Source organism: Oncorhynchus clarkii, chromosome 7 (genome assembly GCF_045791955.1).
Source record: "Oncorhynchus clarkii lewisi isolate Uvic-CL-2024 chromosome 7, UVic_Ocla_1.0, whole genome shotgun sequence".
NCBI lineage: Eukaryota > Metazoa > Chordata > Actinopteri > Salmoniformes > Salmonidae > Oncorhynchus > Oncorhynchus clarkii.
Genome location: NC_092153.1, coordinates 21778402 through 21799460, shown reverse-complemented (window position 1 = coordinate 21799460; position 21059 = coordinate 21778402). Strand labels below are relative to the sequence as shown.

General features: G+C 43.5%; 1 protein-coding gene across 2 annotated transcripts in view; it reads left to right on the top strand.

Annotated features, from left to right (window-relative positions):
- The first annotated feature begins 2036 nt into the window (after positions 1-2036).
- Positions 2037-21059, top strand: part of LOC139413054 (neuroligin-4, X-linked-like) — an 80409-nt gene continuing 61386 nt past the window's right edge. Inside the window, exons 1-2 of one of the 2 annotated variants that reach the window (XM_071160070.1) lie at positions 2037-2388; positions 12507-13290. In XM_071160070.1, the coding sequence (XP_071016171.1) occupies positions 12783-13290 (508 nt within the window). In that variant the 5' untranslated portion in view covers positions 2037-2388; positions 12507-12782. The remainder of the gene's footprint in view (positions 2389-12506; positions 13291-21059) is intronic. The other variant, XM_071160069.1, reaches the window with a different exon arrangement.

The window sequence follows — 21059 nt, the reverse complement described above, 5'->3', positions numbered from 1 at the left end:
TTGTCAACTCTATGTTTTAAATCAATGGTGGCTTCGAGATTAAAGGATTTTGGCAATGATTCCCTTAATCAATTTCTCCAGAATCAGATTAACTTTGTGTCCAGTATGAAGGACGTTAGAGAGGTAGAACTATCCCTTTAATGCTAGCTGTTTCCATAGACTTGGAGTAATTGCACTAATGCTAGTTGGCAATTTCCTTCAAACTGCAAGCAGGGACATTAAAATGGTATCCACAAGTTAATCTGACTCTGAGGAAGTAGATAAAGGGCTTCAGTGCCAAAATCCCTAACAAAAATAGTGCAATATGTAGAGAATAGTGTGCCATTTGGGACACAACGTATGTGATTCTGTCCACACTGACCTCTGACTGGCGACACCATGTTGTGGTGAGGTGTTGTAGTGATTATGAGGAATTTGGCAACCCAACCCTAGGGGAAATGGTAAACATGATGTGAAGGCAATTCATTAGCCTACTATAGCGACGTTTTCGTGTGTAGAAAGTTCAGATGTGTAGGCCTAAACAGACAAGCAAATAGCGCGGAGAGGTTATTTCAGCAGCGGCACAATTTGGATCCCGCGATCTAATGTTCAGCACCAAAGGACGTCGGACAGCGACCGTAAGGTGCTGCCAGAAGAACCCTGAAGAGAAACACAGGAAGTCTTTGCCTTTCACAAAACCATTCAGCACAGGCTACATGCTAACACACCTAGGTGATTTAAAGACTGATTTAAACAAAATGAATTGACATCTAGGCTACTTTGTAAACTAGAGATTAGCTAGAGATTAATGGCATTAAATATACAGAAATGTCAAATGATTTGACATAGGTTCGGTGCGCTAGTGAGGGTTTCCTTATTTCCTTCTCAATAAAGCTGGGTGATGCATGGGCACGGCAGAGTGAACAGCGTGTGACCAAAGTTGGGGAAAGCTGAACTTTATTCAAATACTCCGTGACATCGCGTTGCTACTGACCAGTCGAAGCTCACTATAGTTTCCAGCCCTGAATGGATTGGCTGTTGATACCTAGCACTACCTAGCCTGGTTGCTAGCTTGCTAGCACCAACATGAGGGCAAAGCAAACTTGGTTTTCCGAATTTACGTTGCGACCACATTCTTCTATGCTGGAAACAGAACTCAGAGGGAGATCTCCTGGTTCCTCTGATCATTTCTCACGTGGTCTGTCTATCGGCATGTGTGGGATAATCCATACTGTACTTAACTTGTACATGTTTTCTCTAGCGTTGGGCCAGTAACTGAAAGGTTGCTTGCTCGAATCCCCGAGACAACTAGATTAAAAATCTGCAGATGCGCCCTTGAACAAGGCACTTAACCCTAATTGCTCTTCTAAATCGTTCTGGGTAAGAGCGTCTGCTAAATGACTAAAATGTAAATGTGTGTTTCCATAGAATTGTTTCTTGCGTTTTGGCACAGTTGGCATCACTCTGCTTGTCGGAAATCCCTAATAACTTTCCCCCTTTGTGTTATTATTCAGTTATTGATAGCTATAGGGCACGGTGTCTCAGCCAGTTTAATGGCAGATTACCTCCATTTAAGCGTAATTAAATATATGTGAAAACACTAACAGTTCAAATAGGATATGCTGGTGCTTGGCTACTGGATCGAAACTTTGCTGAAGCTGAATTCATGTTGCATATCAGGTGTAATGAATTGGCCCATTGTATAGCTGAATAGTTAGTTAATAGATATTTGATACACGTTTCATTACAGGTACCTACCTACATGGGTCGAACAGCCAGCCTGGGTGAATATGATCAGCAAAACAAAACTACAGTATGCCCTACTACACCTGCTACCCTCCTGTCCTTTCCTCACGGATGCCAAAACTGGTCCATACTGGCAGCTGGTTAACAGTGATGGAGAGAATGCGGCAATCCATTGGCTGCAGGCTTTGTACATTTCATTTAGTGTAGTCCAATAGCAACTGGAGCTAGAGAAAGGGAGAAAGTGAGAGAGAGTGCGCGCGAGAGCGAGAGAGCGAGAGGGAGGGTGGGGGGTGCGCGACTGAACAACCCTTGTCTTTCTATCCTTAAATCTCTCGTCTTTGCTGTCCGATCTCTCCTCGCTTTCTCTCTATTACGGCAATTAGATGCAGCACAATTGACTGTGCTACTACAACGACTCACTGAAATTACCTTATAGGCTATGCGTGTCATTAACAACCGGAAAGCTCAATTTTTATTTTCTGCCTAGAACCTGAAGCGGAGTTTGACTTGTTTTTATCTGGACCCCACTGTCACGTTGGGATTTTCAGAGGAGCGCACACTGTGGAGTTTTATTTTTTGCCCGTGTGGTGGTGTATATTTTATTATCACATCCCTTGAAGTCAGGACTACGAGCTAAATTCACACCGTTGGAATACCGCAAAGGTAAGTCTTGTTATTAGCCTACAAATAGTCAGTAAACCCATTTCTCTTTCACACAGTTTAGTTTTATTTAGACCACCTATAATTTGTTTGTTTTCTGGATGTTTTCTGGCGGCTTTCCGATTATATGGCTTGTCCGGACTCGCGCTGCAGACATTTTGAGAAGAGCTTGACTACCACAGGGAATTAATTTTTATCATTTGCTTAAAGTGCGTGGCGCGCAACCAGTTTTTCAGAAATGTGTATAATCATTATTCAATGTAATTATGAAAACAAGCCATGTGTTGAACGAAATCGCCTGGCTTTGCAAAGACGATTGAGCCATGCTCTACGCACTTTAAAGACGTGTTGAGGGGTTTCTTTGCTCAATGCCAGAATCATCAAATTGTGGTTTATTCGCTTCTTATGTAAAGGGACACAGCAACACGCGTTGGATTCGATAATGACAAATTGGCTATGGAGAAAAACGCGCAAAAACGTATTACAGCCTAAGGGACATGCCATTCATAACCTTAATCGTCTGTGGCCACACTATTTCACACAAGCCCTTGGAAAAGGCTATCTGTGTTTGAACAGAATGCAGCACCCATGATGTCCAGTGCTATTTAATCCCTGTAGACGACAAAGCGACTATTGACAGCACTGCTATGGAGATGCCATAATTAATGCCATTTAAGAATGTACACTGGCTATAAGTTCAACTGTAACCATACACTCACCATCAGTGTTGAAGGGCCAGGTCCACTGTCTGTCTGTCTGTCTGTCTGTCTGTCATCTATATTCCACACAATAGCAGGCTTTTAGAATGGAAGAGGAGCGTCTAGCAGTGAGGAGCGTCTAGCAATGTGTGTTTGACCCACCATTCAGCATAACTTGAACACCTCCGTATACCTATCAAAAGGTGCGAGGTGCATTGTAGACTGCAGATTCCCATCCAGGCTGAATCTGGCACCACATCACCAGAGTGAGTTCAGCGGAGAACCACAAGATGGTACTGTGGATATCTGGTAGATATTTGGGGACGAGACGAATTGGGAAAAAATGTGTAGGCTACTGTCTTGAACATTCACCTTAACGAATCCTGCTATGTTCTGCTACCTCGAAAACTGTAAGCCATTAAAAAAAATCTTGGTTGCATTTTAATATTTTTAATATTTTTAGCCGTTGCGAAAGCAGACGGACAAGCATGAGAGGAGGCTATCACTCTCCTATGAAAGGTTCTTCAAGCTGTCTTCAAGTCTATTCCACCAACCCCTTGCCTTCCTCCAGATTATAAATAGGCGTGTGCTGTTCGAATTGACACCGAGAGTAATATTATAGACATTGTCAGAAATGTAACAGGGTTTAACAATATTATTTGTAATGAACGAAAGGTCAACATTCTGGTCCCTAATAGGCCTGCATGCATTTTTGATTAGATGTGATGGTAGACTGAAAGCTTTGGAGAGGCATCAGGTCTCAACCCAAATATTTATTGTAAATAATTGGTCTATATTGTCATAACACAATATAAGTGTTTTAATGCATTACAAAATACGTTACAAAGCATCATAGGTATGTACTTTATGGAAAGTGTTACCAAATAGTCCTACTTTTGACATTATTTGAACATTAGGCCTATTTCAAATACACTTGACATATTTGGAGTGACACACTGTTATCATAGCTCTCCCAGTTGGTGACATCATTATAGGCCTATTTGAGTCGGTCAGTCAGGCCTCCCCATCAGAAAAAAAATACATTTAATTCACAATTGGAGACATTTTACCTCACTTGTGCAATTTTCCTCAAGAAAAGGCCTATGGGTGACAGGCCTATAGACGACATTCTGTGTATAACATGGCATAAGTGTCAAAATGGGACGTAGGCCTGCCTATCCAAATACACTGTACAGCATTTCAATTTGGAATCCAATAGTAGGCATAGCCATTCACTGTAAGACTGCATAAAACAACTGTATTATTATAATATCCAATTATCCATCATTTAGCAAAAAAAATTCTCCAAAGTGACTATTGTGCCTTCATACATTTTCATATGGGCGGCCCCAGTGGGAATCAAACCGACAACCCTGGCCCTGCAAGTGCCATGCTCTATCAACGGAGCCACACAGGACCTACACAGTGTTAGCCTACTGGAGTAAAGTTCAATAGTTTAGCACTTTGTTACATGCATCCCATACTATTTAGGAAATTATATTTGGATATTTGGATGTTAGTGGAACACACATTTTACCCATCAACAAAACTATCATTACAAATGGCACACACGCGCGCACACACACACACACACACACACACACACACACACACACACACACACACACTTTTTTTTCTTCCAGTGAGGGCTCAGCAGTTGACTATATCTTCGTGTTCAGTACTGTCAACTTTGATAAATATCATTCCTTTATTGGTTGTCAAGGATCTCTGTTGGCCCTCTATCTCGTTTTAGTGAGGGAGGAAGTCTGTCTTCCTTTCTATTGTGCAGTGTTTATCACCATCTTTAAGAGGCCAGCCAGTAAAAGATGTCCTGTATGTGCGTCATGAGAAGGTCAAGTAAAGTTTTGAGTTTTGTTTGGTTCGCGTCCCAAATGGCACCCTATTCCCAAATGGGCCCTGGTCAAAAGTAGTGCACTATATACGAAATAGGGTGCCATTTGGGACGTTGATTAGTGATGTTTCGTTTTTTTGTCCGTTCAAAGACATTTTCTACCGACTACCTATTTCAGTGAGGAGATGCAGCACCCTGAACCACATGTTTTATAATAATTAAAGTGCAAATGATGGCTTCAGCCTTTATTGAAATTCAGAAGACTTATCTCTCGTGATCATACAGACAGTGAGAATAGTATGCCCCGTCTCTCCATCTCTTCCATCTCTCACTCTCTCTTTCTTGTGTGTTACTGGTAGGAAGGCAGACTGAATGTATTGCGTTTATACAGGAACTGCTGAAATATATGAACATAGTCCATTCCGCCTTATTATTTCCTCAATCAACATTAAACTGGACCATATTCTTGGATCACATTCCTTATCCTGTCTTTGTTTAGATTCTGGTTCTGTTTCTTACATTCAACTTGGACTTATTTACTGAATTATTCAATTTTTTTGATGTCAAACAGAATATATTAACTCAACAATGGCAGTTAGGCATTTGATGTAATCCCCCTGGCAGTGTGAGTACCATTGTCATGCTGTGTTACGAGAGTGGGAAAGTAATTCATCGACGTCACTGATTTGACAAGCAGACCACCATCGTCTCAGTCTCAACACCATCCGAGGGCATGCAGGGGAATGAGGCGAGAGAGGAGAGTCTCTTCTTCCTCCTCCGAAATGAAATGAAATTACCTGCTGCATGCATAAGCCATCTGCTTCTGACACAAATGTCTGTGAGAGGCTTCTTAACCGGCCAGCTCTCCTATTCACGAGGCTTCACACATAAGCTCCTTGGTGGAGTAAAGTACCCTAAGAGAAATAATCTACTCAGTAGACTGGAGTATATCCCCCCCCCCCCCCCCTTGCTTGGCTATGATACTACTAACAGAATACTGATAGATTGTATTGAAGTGTAGGAGGACCTAGGTAGGCTAATTTTGTGAATGGGGTGCTCTGGTTTTATATGGAGAACCATGAGGAAATGTTTCCTACACTGTGGAGTGATTCCCATATGAAAAAAATACTAAAGCGTATGTACAGTTTAAGTCGGAAGTTTACATACACCTTAGTCAAATGCATTTAAACTCAGTTTTCACAACTCCTGACATTTAATCCTAGTAAAACGTCACTCTCTTAGGTCAGTTAGGAACACCACTTTATTTTAAGAATGTGAAATGTCAGAATAATAGTAGAAAGAATTATACATTTCAGCTTTAATTTCTTTCATCGCATTCCCAGTGGGTCAGAAGTGTACATACACTCAATTAGTATTTGGTAGCATTGCATTTAAATTGTTTAACTTGGGTCAAACATTTCGAGTAGCCTTCCACAAGCTTCACACAATAAGTTGGGTGAATCTTGGCTCATTCCTCCTGACAGAGCTGGTGTAACTGAGTCAGGTTTGTAGGCTGCTGCCTCAGTTTGTGTGATGGCAATTTGCATATACTCCAGAATGTTATGAAGACTGATCAGATGAATTGCAATTAATTGCAAAGTCCCTCTTTGCCATGCAAATGAATTGAATCCCCCCAAAAATATTTCCACTGCATTTCAGCACTGCCACAAAAGAACCAGCTGACATCATGTCAGTGATTCTCTTGTTAACACAGGTGTGAGTGTTGATGAGGACAAGGCTGGAGATCACTCTGTCATGCTGATTGAGTTCAAATAACAGACTGGAAGCTTCAAAAGGAGGGTGGTGCTTGGAATCATTGTTCCTCTTCTGTCAACGATGGTTACCTGCAAGGAAACACGTGCCGTCATCATTGCTTTGCACAATAAGAGCTTCACAGGCAAGGATATTGCAGCCATTAAGATTGCATCTAAATCAACCATTTATCGGATCATCAAGAACTTCAAGGAGAGCGGTTCAATTGTTGTCAAGAAGGCTTCATGGCGCCCAAGAAAGTCCAGCAAGCGCCAGGACCGTCTCCTAAAGTTGATTCAGCTGTGGGATCGGGGCACCACCAATACAGAGCTTGCTCAGGATTGGCAGCAGGCAGGTGTGAGTGAGTGCATCTGCATGCACAGTGAGGCAAAGACTTTTGGAGGATGGCCTGGTGTCAAAAAGGGCAGATAAGAAGCCACTTCTCTCCAGGAAGAACATCAGGGACAGACTGATATTCAGCAAAATTGACAGGGATTGGACTGCTGAGGACTGGGGTCAAGTCATTTTCTCTGATGAATCCCCTTTCCGATTGTTTGGGGCATCCGGAAAAAAGCTTGTCCGGAGAGGACAAGGTGAGCGCTACCATCAGTCCTGTGTCATGCCAACAGTAAAGCATCCTGAGACCATTCATGTGTGGGGTTGCTCCTCAGCCAAGGGAGTGGGCTCACTTACAATTTTGCCTAAGAACACAGCCATGAATAAAGAATGGTACCAACACATCCCCTGAGAGCAACTTCTCCCAACCATCCAGGAACAGTTTGGGTGACGAACAATGCCTTTTCCAGCATGATGGAGCACCTTGCCATAAGGTAAAAGCGATAACTAAGTGGCTTGGGGAACAAAACATCGATATTTTGTGTCCATGGCCAGGAAACTCCCCAGACCTTAATCCCATTGAGAACTTGTGGTCAATCCTCAAGAGGCGGGTGGACAAACAAAAACTCACAAATTCGGACAAACTCTAAGCATTGATTATGCAAGAATTGGCTGCATCAGTCAGGATGTGGCCCAGAAGTTAATTGGCAGCATGCCAGGGCGGATTGCAGAGGTCTTGAAAAAGAAGGGTCAAAACTGCAAATATGGACTCTTTTGCATCAACTTCACGTAATTGTCAATTTAAAGCCTTTGACACTTAGGAAATGCTTATAATTATACTTCAGTATTCCATAGTAACATCTGACAAAAATATCTAAAGACACTGAAGCAGCAAACTTTGTGAAAATTAATGTTTGTGTCATTCTCAAAACTTTTGGCCACGACTGTAGATATCCTAACTGACTTGCCAAAACTATAGTTTGTTAACAAGAAATTTGTGGAGTGGTTGAAAAATGATTTTTAATGACTCCAACTTAAGTGTATGTAAACTTCCAACTACAACTGTACTGTGTTAGGAATACTATAGTGTTCACTGTAGTGTTTTTGGACTTTATTGTAGTATTCACTGTCGTGTTTTTGTGGACTGAAGTCCTCAAAAGCAGTACAGTGAAAACTGTAGTATTTAATGTAGTATAATGTAGTGTTTAATATAGTATAAATGCTGTGGTAAAACAAGAGTAGTATGTACTATAGTAATTACTATAGTGTATTTTTCAGAATATAATGCTGTATACTGTAATATTTACTCTAGTGTGTTTGGGGACATTACTGTAGTATTTAGTATAGTGTTTTTGTTTTATTATACAGTGCCTTGCGAAAGTATTCGGCCCCCTTGAACTTTGCGACCTTTTGCCACATTTCAGGCTTCAAACATAAAGATATAAAACTGTATTTTTTTGTGAAGAATCAACAACAAGTGGGACACAATCATGAAGTGGAATGACATTTATTGGATATTTCAAACTTTTTTAACAAATCAAAAACTGAAAAATTGGGCGTGCAAAATTATTCAGCCCCTTTACTTTCAGTGCAGCAAACTCTCTCCACTGTGCAAGCGATAATATTGAAATGGAAAGAGTATCAGACCACTGCAAATCTACCAAGACCTGGCCGTCCCTCTAAACTTTCAGCTCATACAAGGAGAAGACTGATCAGAGATGCAGCCAAGAGGCCCATGATCACTCTGGATGAACTGCAGAGATCTACAGCTGAGGTGGGAGACTCTGTCCATAGGACAACAATCAGTCGTATATTGCACAAATCTGGCCTTTATGGAAGAGTGGCAAGAAGAAAGCCATTTCTTAAAGATATCCATAAAAAGTGTTGTTTAAAGTTTGCCACAAGCCACCTGGGAGACACACCAAACATGTGGAAGAAGGTGCTCTGGTCAGATGAAACCAAAATTGAACTTTTTGGCAACAATGCAAAACGTTATGTTTGGCGTAAAAGCAACACAGCTCATCACCCTGAACACACCATCCCCACTGTCAAACATGGTGGTGGCAGCATCATGGTTTGGGCCTGCTTTTCTTCAGCAGGGACAGGGAAGATGGTTAAAATTGATGGGAAGATGGATGGAGCCAAATACAGGACCATTCTGGAAGAAAACCTGATGGAGTCTGCAAAAGACCTGAGACTGGGACGGAGATTTGTCTTCCAACAAGACAATGATCCAAAACATAAAGCAAAATCTACAATGGAATGGTTCAAAAATAAACATATCCAGGTGTTAGAATGGCCAAGTCAAAGTCCAGACCTGAATCCAATCGAGAATCTGTGGAAAGAACTGAAAACTGCTGTTCACAAATGCTCTCCATCCAACCTCACTGAGCTCGAGCTGTTTTGCAAGGAGGAATGGGAAAAAAGTTCAGTCTCTCGATGTGCAAAACTGATAGAGACATACCCCAAGCGACTTACAGCTGTAATCGCAGCAAAAGGTGGCGCTACAAAGTATTAACTTAAGGGGGCTGAATAATTTTGCACGCCCAATTTTTCAGTTTTTGATTTATTAAAAAAGTTTGAAATATCCAATAAATGTCGTTCCACTTCATGATTGTGTCCCACTTGTTGTTGATTCTTCACAAAAAAATACAGTTTTATATCTTTATGTTTGAAGCCTGAAATGTGGCAAAAGGTCGCAAAGTTCAAGGGGGCCGAATACTTTCGCAAGGCACTGTATCTGACATAGTAGTGGGCTTTTTCCTTGAGGAAACTTACTGGAGAAATGCTAAACACTAAGCAACTTTTCCATAACCTGCAGGTACATAGAACTGGGTTCTGAATGGAGATTTCAAAGCAAACAATATGGTCTATACTTGGCATGTAGGTTTGTCACTTACAGGTGGGCACACGTTGGGATATGGGGGAGGGGAATGGGTAGGGTAGATGTAAATGAAATACGGTCGTATTTTCTATATTTTTTTGACAGTGTTTTTGTGGACCGTAGTGTTTTTGCAGACATTTCTGTCGTATTTACTACAGTTTTTTTTGTGTGGATAATACAGTAGTTATAAGGGCACAAGACGAAATGCAGACACGGGAGGCAGATGGTTGAGCTCCAATATTTGTTATAACAAAATGGGTAGGCAATAGCCAGGTCGGGGACAGGCGATAGTTCATAAACCAGGTCATAGCCAAACAGTACCAGCCAATATCAAATCAAATCAAATCAAATCAAATTTATTTATATAGCCCTTCGTACATCAGCTGATATCTCAAAGTGCTGTACAGAAACCCAGCCTAAAACCCCAAACAGCAAGCAATGCAGGTGTATAAGCACGGTGGCTAGGAAAAACTCCCTAGAAAGGCCAAAACCTAGGAAGAAACCTAGAGAGGAACCAGGCTATGTGGGGTGGCCAGTCCTCTTCTGGCTGTGCCGGGTGGAGATTATAACAAAACATGGTCAAGATGTTCAAATGTTCATAAATGACCAGCATGGTCGAATTATAATAAGGCAGAATAGTTGAAACTGGAGCAGCAGCACAGCCAGGTGGACTGGGGACAGCAAGGAGTCATCATGTCAGGTAGTCCTGGGGCATGGTCCTAGGGCTCAGGTCCTCCGAGAGAGAGAAAGAGAGAAGGAGAGAATTAGAGAACGCACTATACGCAATATATTTTTTTAATTTAACCTTTATTTAAGAACAAATTCTTCTTTACAATGACGGCCTACCAAAATACAAAAGACCTCCTGCGGGGACAGGGGCCTGGGATTAAAATAAATAAATACAATATAAATATAGGACAAAACACACATCACAACAAGAGAGACAACACAACACTAACGAGAGACCTAAGACAACATAGCAAGGCCGCAACACTTGACAACACAACATGGTAGCAGTACAAAACATGGTACAAACATTATTGGGCACAGTCAACAACACAAAAGTTCAATTAGGTAGAGACATCAATACATCACACCAAGCAGCCACAACTGTCAGTAACAGTGTCCATGATTGAGTCTTTGAATGAAAAGATTGAGATAAAACTGTCCAGTTTGAGTGTTTGTTGCAGCTTGTTCCAGTCGCTAGCTACAGCGAACTGAAAAGACGAGCGACCCAGGGATGTGTGTGCTTTGGGGACCTTTAACAGAATGTGCCTGGCAGAACCGGTGTTGTATGTGGAGGATGAGGGCTGCAGTAGATATCTCAGATAGGAGAGAGTGAGGCCTAAGAGGGTTTTATAAATGAGCATCAACCAGTGGGTTTTGCGACAAGTATACAGAGATGACCAGTTTACAGAGGAGAATAGAGTGCAGTGATGTGTCCTATAAGGAGCATTGGTGGCAAATATGATGGCCGAATGGTAAAGATCGTCTAGTCGCTCGAGAGCACCCTTACCTGCCCGATCTATAAATTATGTCTCCGTAATCTAGCATGGGTAGGATGGTCATCTGAATCAGGGTTAGTTTGGTAGCGATAGGCAGGCTTTAGGTCAGGACAGGCATGGTTTCAGTAATCAGGTCCGAGTCCAAACAGTACATTGGGATAGGTAGGCTCGAGATCAGAACAGGCAGAGTGGTCAGGCAGGTGGGTTAGGCGTCAGGACAGGCAAGGGTCAAAACCAGGAGGGCTAGGAAAAACAGAGACTGGGAGAAGGCGCTAGGATAACCGCTGGTCGACTTGGTAAAACAAGACGAACTGGCACAGAGAGACAGGAAACACAGGGATAAATACACTGGGGATAATAAGCGACACCTGGAGGGGGGTGGAGACAAGCACAAGGACAGGTGAAACAGACCAGGATGTGACAGTAGTATTTACTAAAGTATTCAACAGTACACAAAAAATACTAAGTACTACAGTACACATGATCAAGGGATACTACAGTGTGTAGTATAGTATTCTACAGTAAACTTCAGAATTCTATAGTAAGTACTGTAGTATTCTATAGTAAACTCTAATATTTTTTTATGTGTGTTTTGGGCGGCATCCTTTTTCTCCCCCCTTTTCCAGAACTGTGTACTTGCGCCCTTCCTGTCATGAATTTACAAGCATTGGATTGGTGTAATCATTGGCTAGAGAGTTTCCACCACTGTTAACTCCATAATGGCAAGTGTGCAAGTGCACACTTTAGGTTTGCTTTTATTGAAACTGCTGCTATGTGCAACGTTATCCTGACCATAACGATGTCACACAAGGTAATAAAGCAGTTTGCCAATATATTATCTCTGTTGTTGCTTCCACTCGAAACCACACTTTTATGTTGTTCTCTATTCCATGCTATTGATTTGTTAGAAAGATACAATTTCATGCCTTGCATCTCTTGCACATTTTGATCATACACAGAGGGGACTTGCAGTCATAGATTTGCTATATGCTCAACAAGCGGACATCTATTGGAAGGGATTTGGACAGCATACTGTAGGTAGCCTTTGATGTGTTGAGGATTAATTTACATGTCCCATTCTCTCTTCCCTGCAGGGTAACCAACCAAGCGGTAACTGGGTCGACGAGCAAAGACATCTGGAGACAAATACAGGCACTGCACCCCTGACCAATGACCTACACGTAGACCCACTCTCTTGGGATGGGGGGCACCGAGTTGCACAAAACTGCTCTGATTGGCTGGAGCTCTGTCTGTCAGCTGTCAATCACAGCCTGAGGAGCAGGTTATTGGTCTGGGTTGTTGTGGGGGGTGGGAGAGGAGTACCGGGAACTTCCAGGACCACAATCTGCTTGGCTGAGTGCAGCAGGAGCATGTTGAGGGGAGCCAGGCCAGGGGGAACCAGTACCTCTCCATTGAGCTCTGGAGGAGCCACTATAGCCCATGGAATGGGGATGGTCTACCTATCCAAGGTCTACCTTCTCTTATGGATTGGCTTCCTGTTAGCGTCTGTGTGTCTGCCGGTCGTGGCTCAGACCCCAGTCCACCCTGTTGTCACCACGAATTATGGGAAGCTGCGGGGGTTAAAGACGACACTGCCCAATGAGATCCTAGGGCCCGTGGAGCAGTACTTGGGGATCCCGTACGCTTTGGCCCCTACAGGGGAGAGACGCTTCCAGCCCCCCGAGCCTCCCATGTCCTGGCCTGGGATCAGGAATGCTACCCAGTTCGCCTCTGTGTGTCCACAGTACCTGGAGGAAAAGTTACTCAACGACATGCTGCCGGTGTGGTTCACAGCCAACTTGGATACAGTGGTAACCTATATGCAGGATCAGAACGAGGACTGCCTGTACCTAAACATTTACGTGCCAACTGAGGATGGTATGTCACACCTTGATTAACACAAATGTCTTGTTATCCTCCGTTTGCCTCTTTGTTTGATTTGACATTTCACTTTGCAGGTCCATTTGTTCTGAAGCAGTTCAAAGTGGCTGGGATAACTACTTGAACCAGAAACGGTGGTGCACTCTTGATCAAAATGCGATACTTTTACCAAAGGGCACAATGATTTTGAAGGCTTGAAATGAATGTGGACTACTGTATGTGGTGTAATAGAGAGAGAACATAGATATTTAGACCTCCCTACTGTCTGAGGGCGTAGGATGTCCCGCTCCTGTCTATTCTATTCTGTAGCAGTCAACCTTCTCTCCTGTTGAATTGGGTGCAGTGCAGACGTCCCGTTTGGGGTCTGACTCGGAGTAGTTCTGACACTTACACCACGGATGTAATGCACTTACCCCCTTCAGGCCCCACCATCAGACTCCTGCAGCAAGATAAAATAAAATTAAGAGCTGGTTAACTTAGTGCAACTGGAACACAGATGTTTAAGGTCGAACCGTGAACTGTTGCTGGGCTGTCGCTGTCTCTTCTGAAGAGACAGACTCTTTCCGGTCTATGAAGGTCAATGTGAAGAAAATTCTCCAATGTATTCATGCAGAACTCTAGACCTCTCTATGCTACATTTAGCCAGAGCTCTTGCGAGATTAAGTACCACAGAAGGCGATAGATAATCTGACAATCCCAGTCCGGATGCACAGCCTGGGTCGTTACTCTGACATACAATCTCCTGAGAATTATAAGAACAGTTCTTATCATCACTGGCGTGAACTGAAATCTCTATTCCCCGTGTGAAATTTTTTGTTTACGTGTAGGCAACTGGACTCAAATATGTAGGATGTCCCAAGTGTATCCATTCTATCCAGTCATTTCTGTTGTTGTGTGGCTTTACCAATAATGTGATAGGAAAGGTATGGTTGTAGAAGTGGAGTGGAGTGGATCAAGGGTTAGAATTCTGGTGGACAGATTGGAGCAGTTGCTGCTGTCTATCCACTGGTTTAGCAGAGGACTCTGAACTCCTTGGTCTGTGTATTGGTAATATTAGACCCTCGGGTCATATAACGAGCCTCAGGTAATCTTTCATTTGGATACATTATGCCTTCTAACCTGAATTCATAGATGTCAATTACAGAATGAAGGCAGTTTCAAGTATCAGTACATTAGGATACATTTGCTGGCATTAAAATGTATGAATGCAGGCCATGAATGTTGATGTGTTAAAAATCTCCTGAACTATCGCTACAGTTCTTAGCTTAAGGCAATTGGCCCGAAGGAAAGACTCAACAGCTCCTCTTCAGGAGCCAAGAAGACAACTCTCTCCATATTATTTTTGAGTGCATCCCAAATGGCACCTTACATAGTGCACTACTTTTGACCAGGGCCCCTATTCCCTACTACATAGTGCACCACGTTTGCCATTTGGGACACAACCTCTGTCTCCTCTTGAGGAGTCAGTCAGTGCTTCATGGAAGACATCTCTCTCTCTCTCTCTCTCCCTGTTCTGTTCATCTTCTCCTCCTCCATACTGCCGGGCTGCCCTTCATCCTTACAGACGCCCTCAGAGTTGGCCTTTTCAAATCCTATGTAATGTGGAGACATCCTGACAGCTCGGGATCAGAAAAGAGGATTTATAGTTTTATAGTTCTCCTTTTGAAATGGACTGACAGATTAAGAACGGCCTTCCATTGTGTCGTCTGATTTAAGTACAAACGACTACGCCATATATAGTTCAATATTGATAACCTGCACTTGTTCTGTTCTTTTGTATCCTTTTTGATTGTGCAGTGTGGGTGGTGAATTCTGTTTTGTCTAGCAAGGGTTGGCTTGTGAAAAGTGGTACATTTGGGATTGTATTTTAATGCCAGAGCTCCTTTAATTTGAGGTGCAGTGTCTCTGTGTGTGTGTCTGTGTGTGTTTGTATGTCTGTGTGTGTGTGTGTGTGTTTGTATGTCTGTGTGTGTGTGTGTGTGTGTGTGTGTGTGTGTGTGTGTGTGTGTGTGTGTGTGTGTGTGTGTGTGTGTGTGTGTGTGTGTGTGTGTGTGTGTGTGATAGCTCCTGGAGCTGTTGCTGGAGCTGGCTTTATCTGCCTCTGCAGTGGCTGCAGACTGGGTACTACTGCGGAGACCCGGGAGGTAAACCTGTTTTATTGTGAATTAATCAGAGTGAATATGGAGCCTCTTGAGGGCTCTTCTGGGTGAGAAGACAATACCACAGCGGCCCGTGTCCCAAATGGCACCCTTAGGGCTCATAGTGCTCTGGTCAAACATAGTGCACTATGCAGGGAATTGGGTGCAATTTGGGATACATCCCAGGCCTCATCTCTTTCTCTCTCCATCTTTAATTATAACACCCTCCTATATTAGTTCTGTGTTACTTATCAACACTGGAACAGAAATAGAAAGCAGAAATTACAACAAATGTATTGCTTGTTACCTACATGTGTGCTCCCAGAGATAATGGCCTGTGATTTATCAGATCTTTGTTGGTTTTAGGGGTGTATGGCTGTGGCCCACACCTTGGCTACAGTACATCCAAAATGGCCCCCTGTTCCCTACATACTGTACTTGGCTCTGTTCATGAGGCTCTGGTCAAAAGTAGTGCACTATATGGGGAATAGGGTGCCATTTCAGACTCACATCCATCAATGGGATAGTGCAGCAGATAACCTGCATTCTTGTATTTCATTATGAATCCAATTCTCCTTTGCACAGAAACACAGGAGGGAGAAAAGCTACAGTACATTGAAGAAAGAGAACAAATACATTGACAGGGCTTGAATGACAGCTCAATACAGTATTATAGTAGGTTTACCTTGCTCTAATGCTTTTTCTTGTGTGAGTGGCTTGTGTAAGAGAGAGCTGTGCTCTTTGGGCCCTTCCCAAATGGCACCCTATTCCCTATATAGTGCACTCCTTTTACCAGGGCCCATGGGGAATGTCCACTGAAAGGGAATGGGGAGCCATTTGGGACGCTGGCCCTTCTCTGAGCATAAGTAGCCTGCCAATCCCAGTTGGGTTCACAGCACTGGAGCCTGAGCTATTAGCTGCCAGTCTGTCTGTGGTGAGTGTGTGATTCAGACAGCCAGTCATACGCATGGAGAGGCAGGCAAGGCCAGGCAGGCAAGGCCAGGCAGGCAGAGAGAGGACAATATCTCCAGGCTAGGTCATGAGACAGCACAAATGGCACCCAGAAGGCTCTGGTGAAAAGTTGGTACACTATAGGGATTAGGGTGCCTCCTTAGGGAAGAGGAAGAGGGCTCTGGTCAAAGGCAGCGCACTATAGGGAATGGGGAGCCGTTTGGGATGCATCACTACAAACCTTGGACAACTCTGCACGCTCTCGGTTTTCCCTTTTGACTTTTTCAAGGGCAACAAACAAACCAAGACTCAGTCAAACACTGAGACGGGTTTCTTCTTTCATCTGGTCTGACCGATGTGCTGGGTGTCTGTCTGATGGTCGTACCATCAGACAGACACGCGTGAGGGGGGAGGGGGGGGGGACATTCTGTACAGGACAGATGTGGGAGTTTATGCTTTGCTGCGTTAAACTGACATGGCCACTTGCCTTTGTTTGTACAGCTTGAGATACCGTTAACTGGGAGATTACAGGCCTGTTCAGTGTGTGTGTGTGTGTGTGTGTGTGTGTGTGTGTGTGTGTGTGTGTGCGTGTGTGTGTGTGTGCGTGCGTGCGTGCGTGTGTGTGTGTGTGTGCGTGTGTGTGTGTGTGTCAAGCCTTAGGCCTCATTATGTACTAACCAGCTAGCGATCTAGCGCCTCAGTGACACCAGACCAACATAGTGTCAAAACAAACAGTTATCATAGCAATGTTTGCTGCTTTCTTTAAATGAAATAATAGTTTAATTAGAACTAGAATGCAATCCAAATGGCACCCTATACCCTGTATAGTTAACTACTTGTCACCATGGCCCATAGGGCTTTGGTCAAATATAGTGGACTATATAGAGGATAGGCCCTTATGGAAGATCACAGGAATTTCACGTGAACATGTGAAGTGTTCCAAAAACACATGTTTTCATGTGATTTCACGTGATCTCATGTGAAGTTAATGTGATTACGTGTAATGCAATATGTGATCACATGGCACTACACGTGAAAACATGTGATCGCATCCCACTGGGCACAGACGTCAATTCCACGTCTATTCCATCTTGGTTCCACGTCATTTCATTGAAAAGACATGGAATCAACATTGATTCAACCAGTGCGTGCCCAGTGGAAAGCAAAGTGTTCCAAAAAGACGTTTTCACATGATTTGACATGGGAAATCATGTGATCTTCCACACGTCTAATCATATGGTTTCTCTTGAAAGCATGTGGGATGCAACCACAGTCTGAGACCGGCCAAGTGGCTACACAATGTCACAGGATGCTACTCCTGTCTCAGCTGTCTTAGTCTTAATAATGATCATCGTTACAACTCTGATGGGTCTGTCAGTGAGTCAATCCGCAGTGCCTATCTGAGAATGAAGTCTATAATCAACCAGGTATTCTCACGACCACAGCAGGCTAACGGTCCAGTTGTCGATCTAGCCATGGCTAAACACGTCATCTTAACAACACGTCCATCTCAAATAGCACAGGACCCAAATCAGACCCCTGTGGAGAACGGGTCTAACACTACCTGCACATTACAGTACAGACACTATTACAACGTCCATACAGCCCCTGTATTCATACATCACACACTGTTACCGGGCTGGCGGTGGAAATCACTGCAGTGTCTCTAATGCCTCATAACACGACTAAATCAAATCAAATCAAATGTTATTTGTCACAAGGCAGTCGAACAAGTGAAATGCCGGTCCGGGGACAAAGTGGAGTCGCAATTCAACGGCTCAAACACTAGACGTATGTGGCAGTGTCTGCAGGAAATCACGGACTACAAAAAGAAAACCAGCCACGTCACGGGCACCGACGTCTTGCTTCCAGACAAACTAAACGCCTTCTTTGCCCGCTTTGAGGATAATACAGTGCCACCGTCGTGGCCTGCTAACAAGGACTGCACCCCCCCCCCCCCCCCTCCCTCCTTCTCCGTGGCCGACGTGAGTAAGACATTTAAATGTGTTAACCCTCACAAGGCTGCTGGCCCAGACGGCATCCCTAGCCATGTCCTCAGAGCATGCGAAGACCAGCTGGCTGGTGTGTTTACGAACATATTCAATTGCTCCCTATCCCAGTCTACTGTCCCCACATGCTTCAAGATGGCCACCATTGTTCCTGTACCCAAGAAGGCAAAGATAGCTGAACAAAATGACTTCTGTCATCATGAAGTGCTTTGAGAGACTAGTCAAGGATCATATCGCCTCCACCTTCCCGGCCACCCTAGACCCACTTCAGTTTGCATACCTCCCCAATAGGTCCACAGACGATGCAATCGCCATCACACTTCACACTGCCCAATCCCATCTGGACAAGAGGAATACCTATGTAAGAATGTGGTTCACTGACTACAGCTCAGCATTCAAGTTTGCAGACGACACAACAGTAGTGGGCTTGATTGCCAACAACGACAAACAGCCTACAGGGAGGAGGTGAGGGCACTCGGAGTGTGGTGTCAGGAAAACAACCACTCACTCAAGGGCAACAAAACAAAGGAGATGATCGTGGAGTTCAGGAAACAGCAGAGGGAGCATCCCCTTATCCACATCGAAGGGAGAGCAGTGGAGAAGGTGGAAAGTTTTAAGTTCCTCAGCTTACACATCACAGACAAACTCCTGCCGGGCTGTATCACAGCCTGGTACGGCAACTGCACCACCCTCAACCGCAAGGCTCTCCAGATGGTGGTGCGGTCTGCACAACGCATCACCGGGGGCAAACTACCTGCCCTCCATGACACCTACAGCACCCAATGTCACAGGAAGGCCAAAAAGATCATCAAGGACAACAAGCACCCACACCACTGCCTGTTCACACCACTACCATCCAGAAGGCAAGGTCAGTATAGGGGCATCAAAGCTGGGACCAAGAGGCTGAAAAACAGCTTCTATGCTAAACAGCGTTCCCTAACTCAGAGAGGCTGCTGCCTACATTGAGACCCAATCACTGTCACTTTAATGAAAGGATCTCTAGTCACTTTAAATAATGCCTCTTTAATAATGTGCACATACAGTTGAAGTCGGAAGTTCATATACACTTGTAATCATTAAAACTCGTTTTTCAACCAAATTTCTTGTTAACAAACTATAGTTTTGGCAAGTCGGTTAGGACATCTACTTTGTGCATGACACAAGTACTTTTTCCAACAAATGTTTACAGATTACAGATTATTTCACTTATATCACAATTACAGTGGGTCAGAAGTTTACATACACCAAGTTGACTGTGCCTTTAAACAGCTTGGAAAATTCCAGAAAGTGATGTCATGGCTTTAGAAGCTTCTGATAGGCTAATTGACACAATTTGAGTCAATAGGAGGTGTACCTGTGGATGTATTTCAAGGCCTACCTTCTCTCTCAGTGCCTCTTTGCTTGACATCATGGGACAATAGTACGCAAGTATAAACACCATGGGACCACGCAGCCGTCATACCACTCAGGAAGGAAAAGCGTTCTGTCTCCTAGAGATGAACGTACTTTGGATTGAAAAGTGCAACTCAATCCCAGAACAACAGCGAAGAACCTTGTGAAGATGCTGGAGGAAACACGTACAAAAGTATCTATATCCACAGTAAAACGAGTCCTATATCGACATAACCTGAATGTCCGCTCAGCAAGGAAGAAGCCACTGCTCCAAAACCGCCATAAAAAAACAGACTACGGTCTTGCAACTGCACATGGGGACAAAGATTGTACTTTTTGAAGAAATGTCCTCTGGTCTGATGAAACAAAAATAGAACTGTTTGGCCATAATGACCATCGTTATGTTTGGAGGAAAAAAGGGGAGGCTTGCAAGCCGAAGAACACCATCCCAACCGTGAAGCACGTGGGTGGCAGCATCATGTTGTGGGGATGTGTTGCTGCAGGAGGGACTGGTGCACTTCACAAAATAGATGGCATCATGAGGCAGGACAGTTATGTGGATATATTGAGGCAACATCTCAAGACATCAGTCAGGAAGTTAAAGCTTGGTCGCAAATGGGTCTTCCAAATGGACAATGACCCGAAGCATACTTCCAAAGTTGTGGCAAAATGGCTTAAGGACAACAAAGTCAAGGGATTGGAGTGGCCATCACAAAGCCCTGACCTCAATCCTATGGAACATTTGTGGGCAGAACTGAAAAAGAGTGTGCGAGCAAGGAGGCTTGTGGAAAGCTACCCAAAACGTTTGACCCAAGTTAAACAACTTAAAGGCAATGCTACCATATACTAATTAAGTGTATGTAAACTTCTGACCCACTGGGAATGTGATTAAAGAAATTAAAGCTGAAATAAATCATTCTCTCTAATATTATTCTGACATTTCACATTATTTAAATAAGGTGGTAATCCTAAAGACAGTGACTTTTTACTAGGATTAAATGTCAGGAGTTGTGAAAAACATTTAAAATGTATTTGGCTAAGGTGTATGTTAACTTCCGACTTCATCTGTTCTTACCTGTACTAAACATCTGTGTTTTGTGAACAGTTCTTATCAGAATGCTGTGTTGGTGCTCCTACTTTTGTGTGTCATGCTATCCAATTGGTTACTGTTAGAATGAATGTTTCCACAATAATTTTATTCTCAACACAAATGCCAAAGATTTAGAAAGTTTTCAATGCATTTTTATAATCAGTTTTTGTTTTTTATAAGAGACAG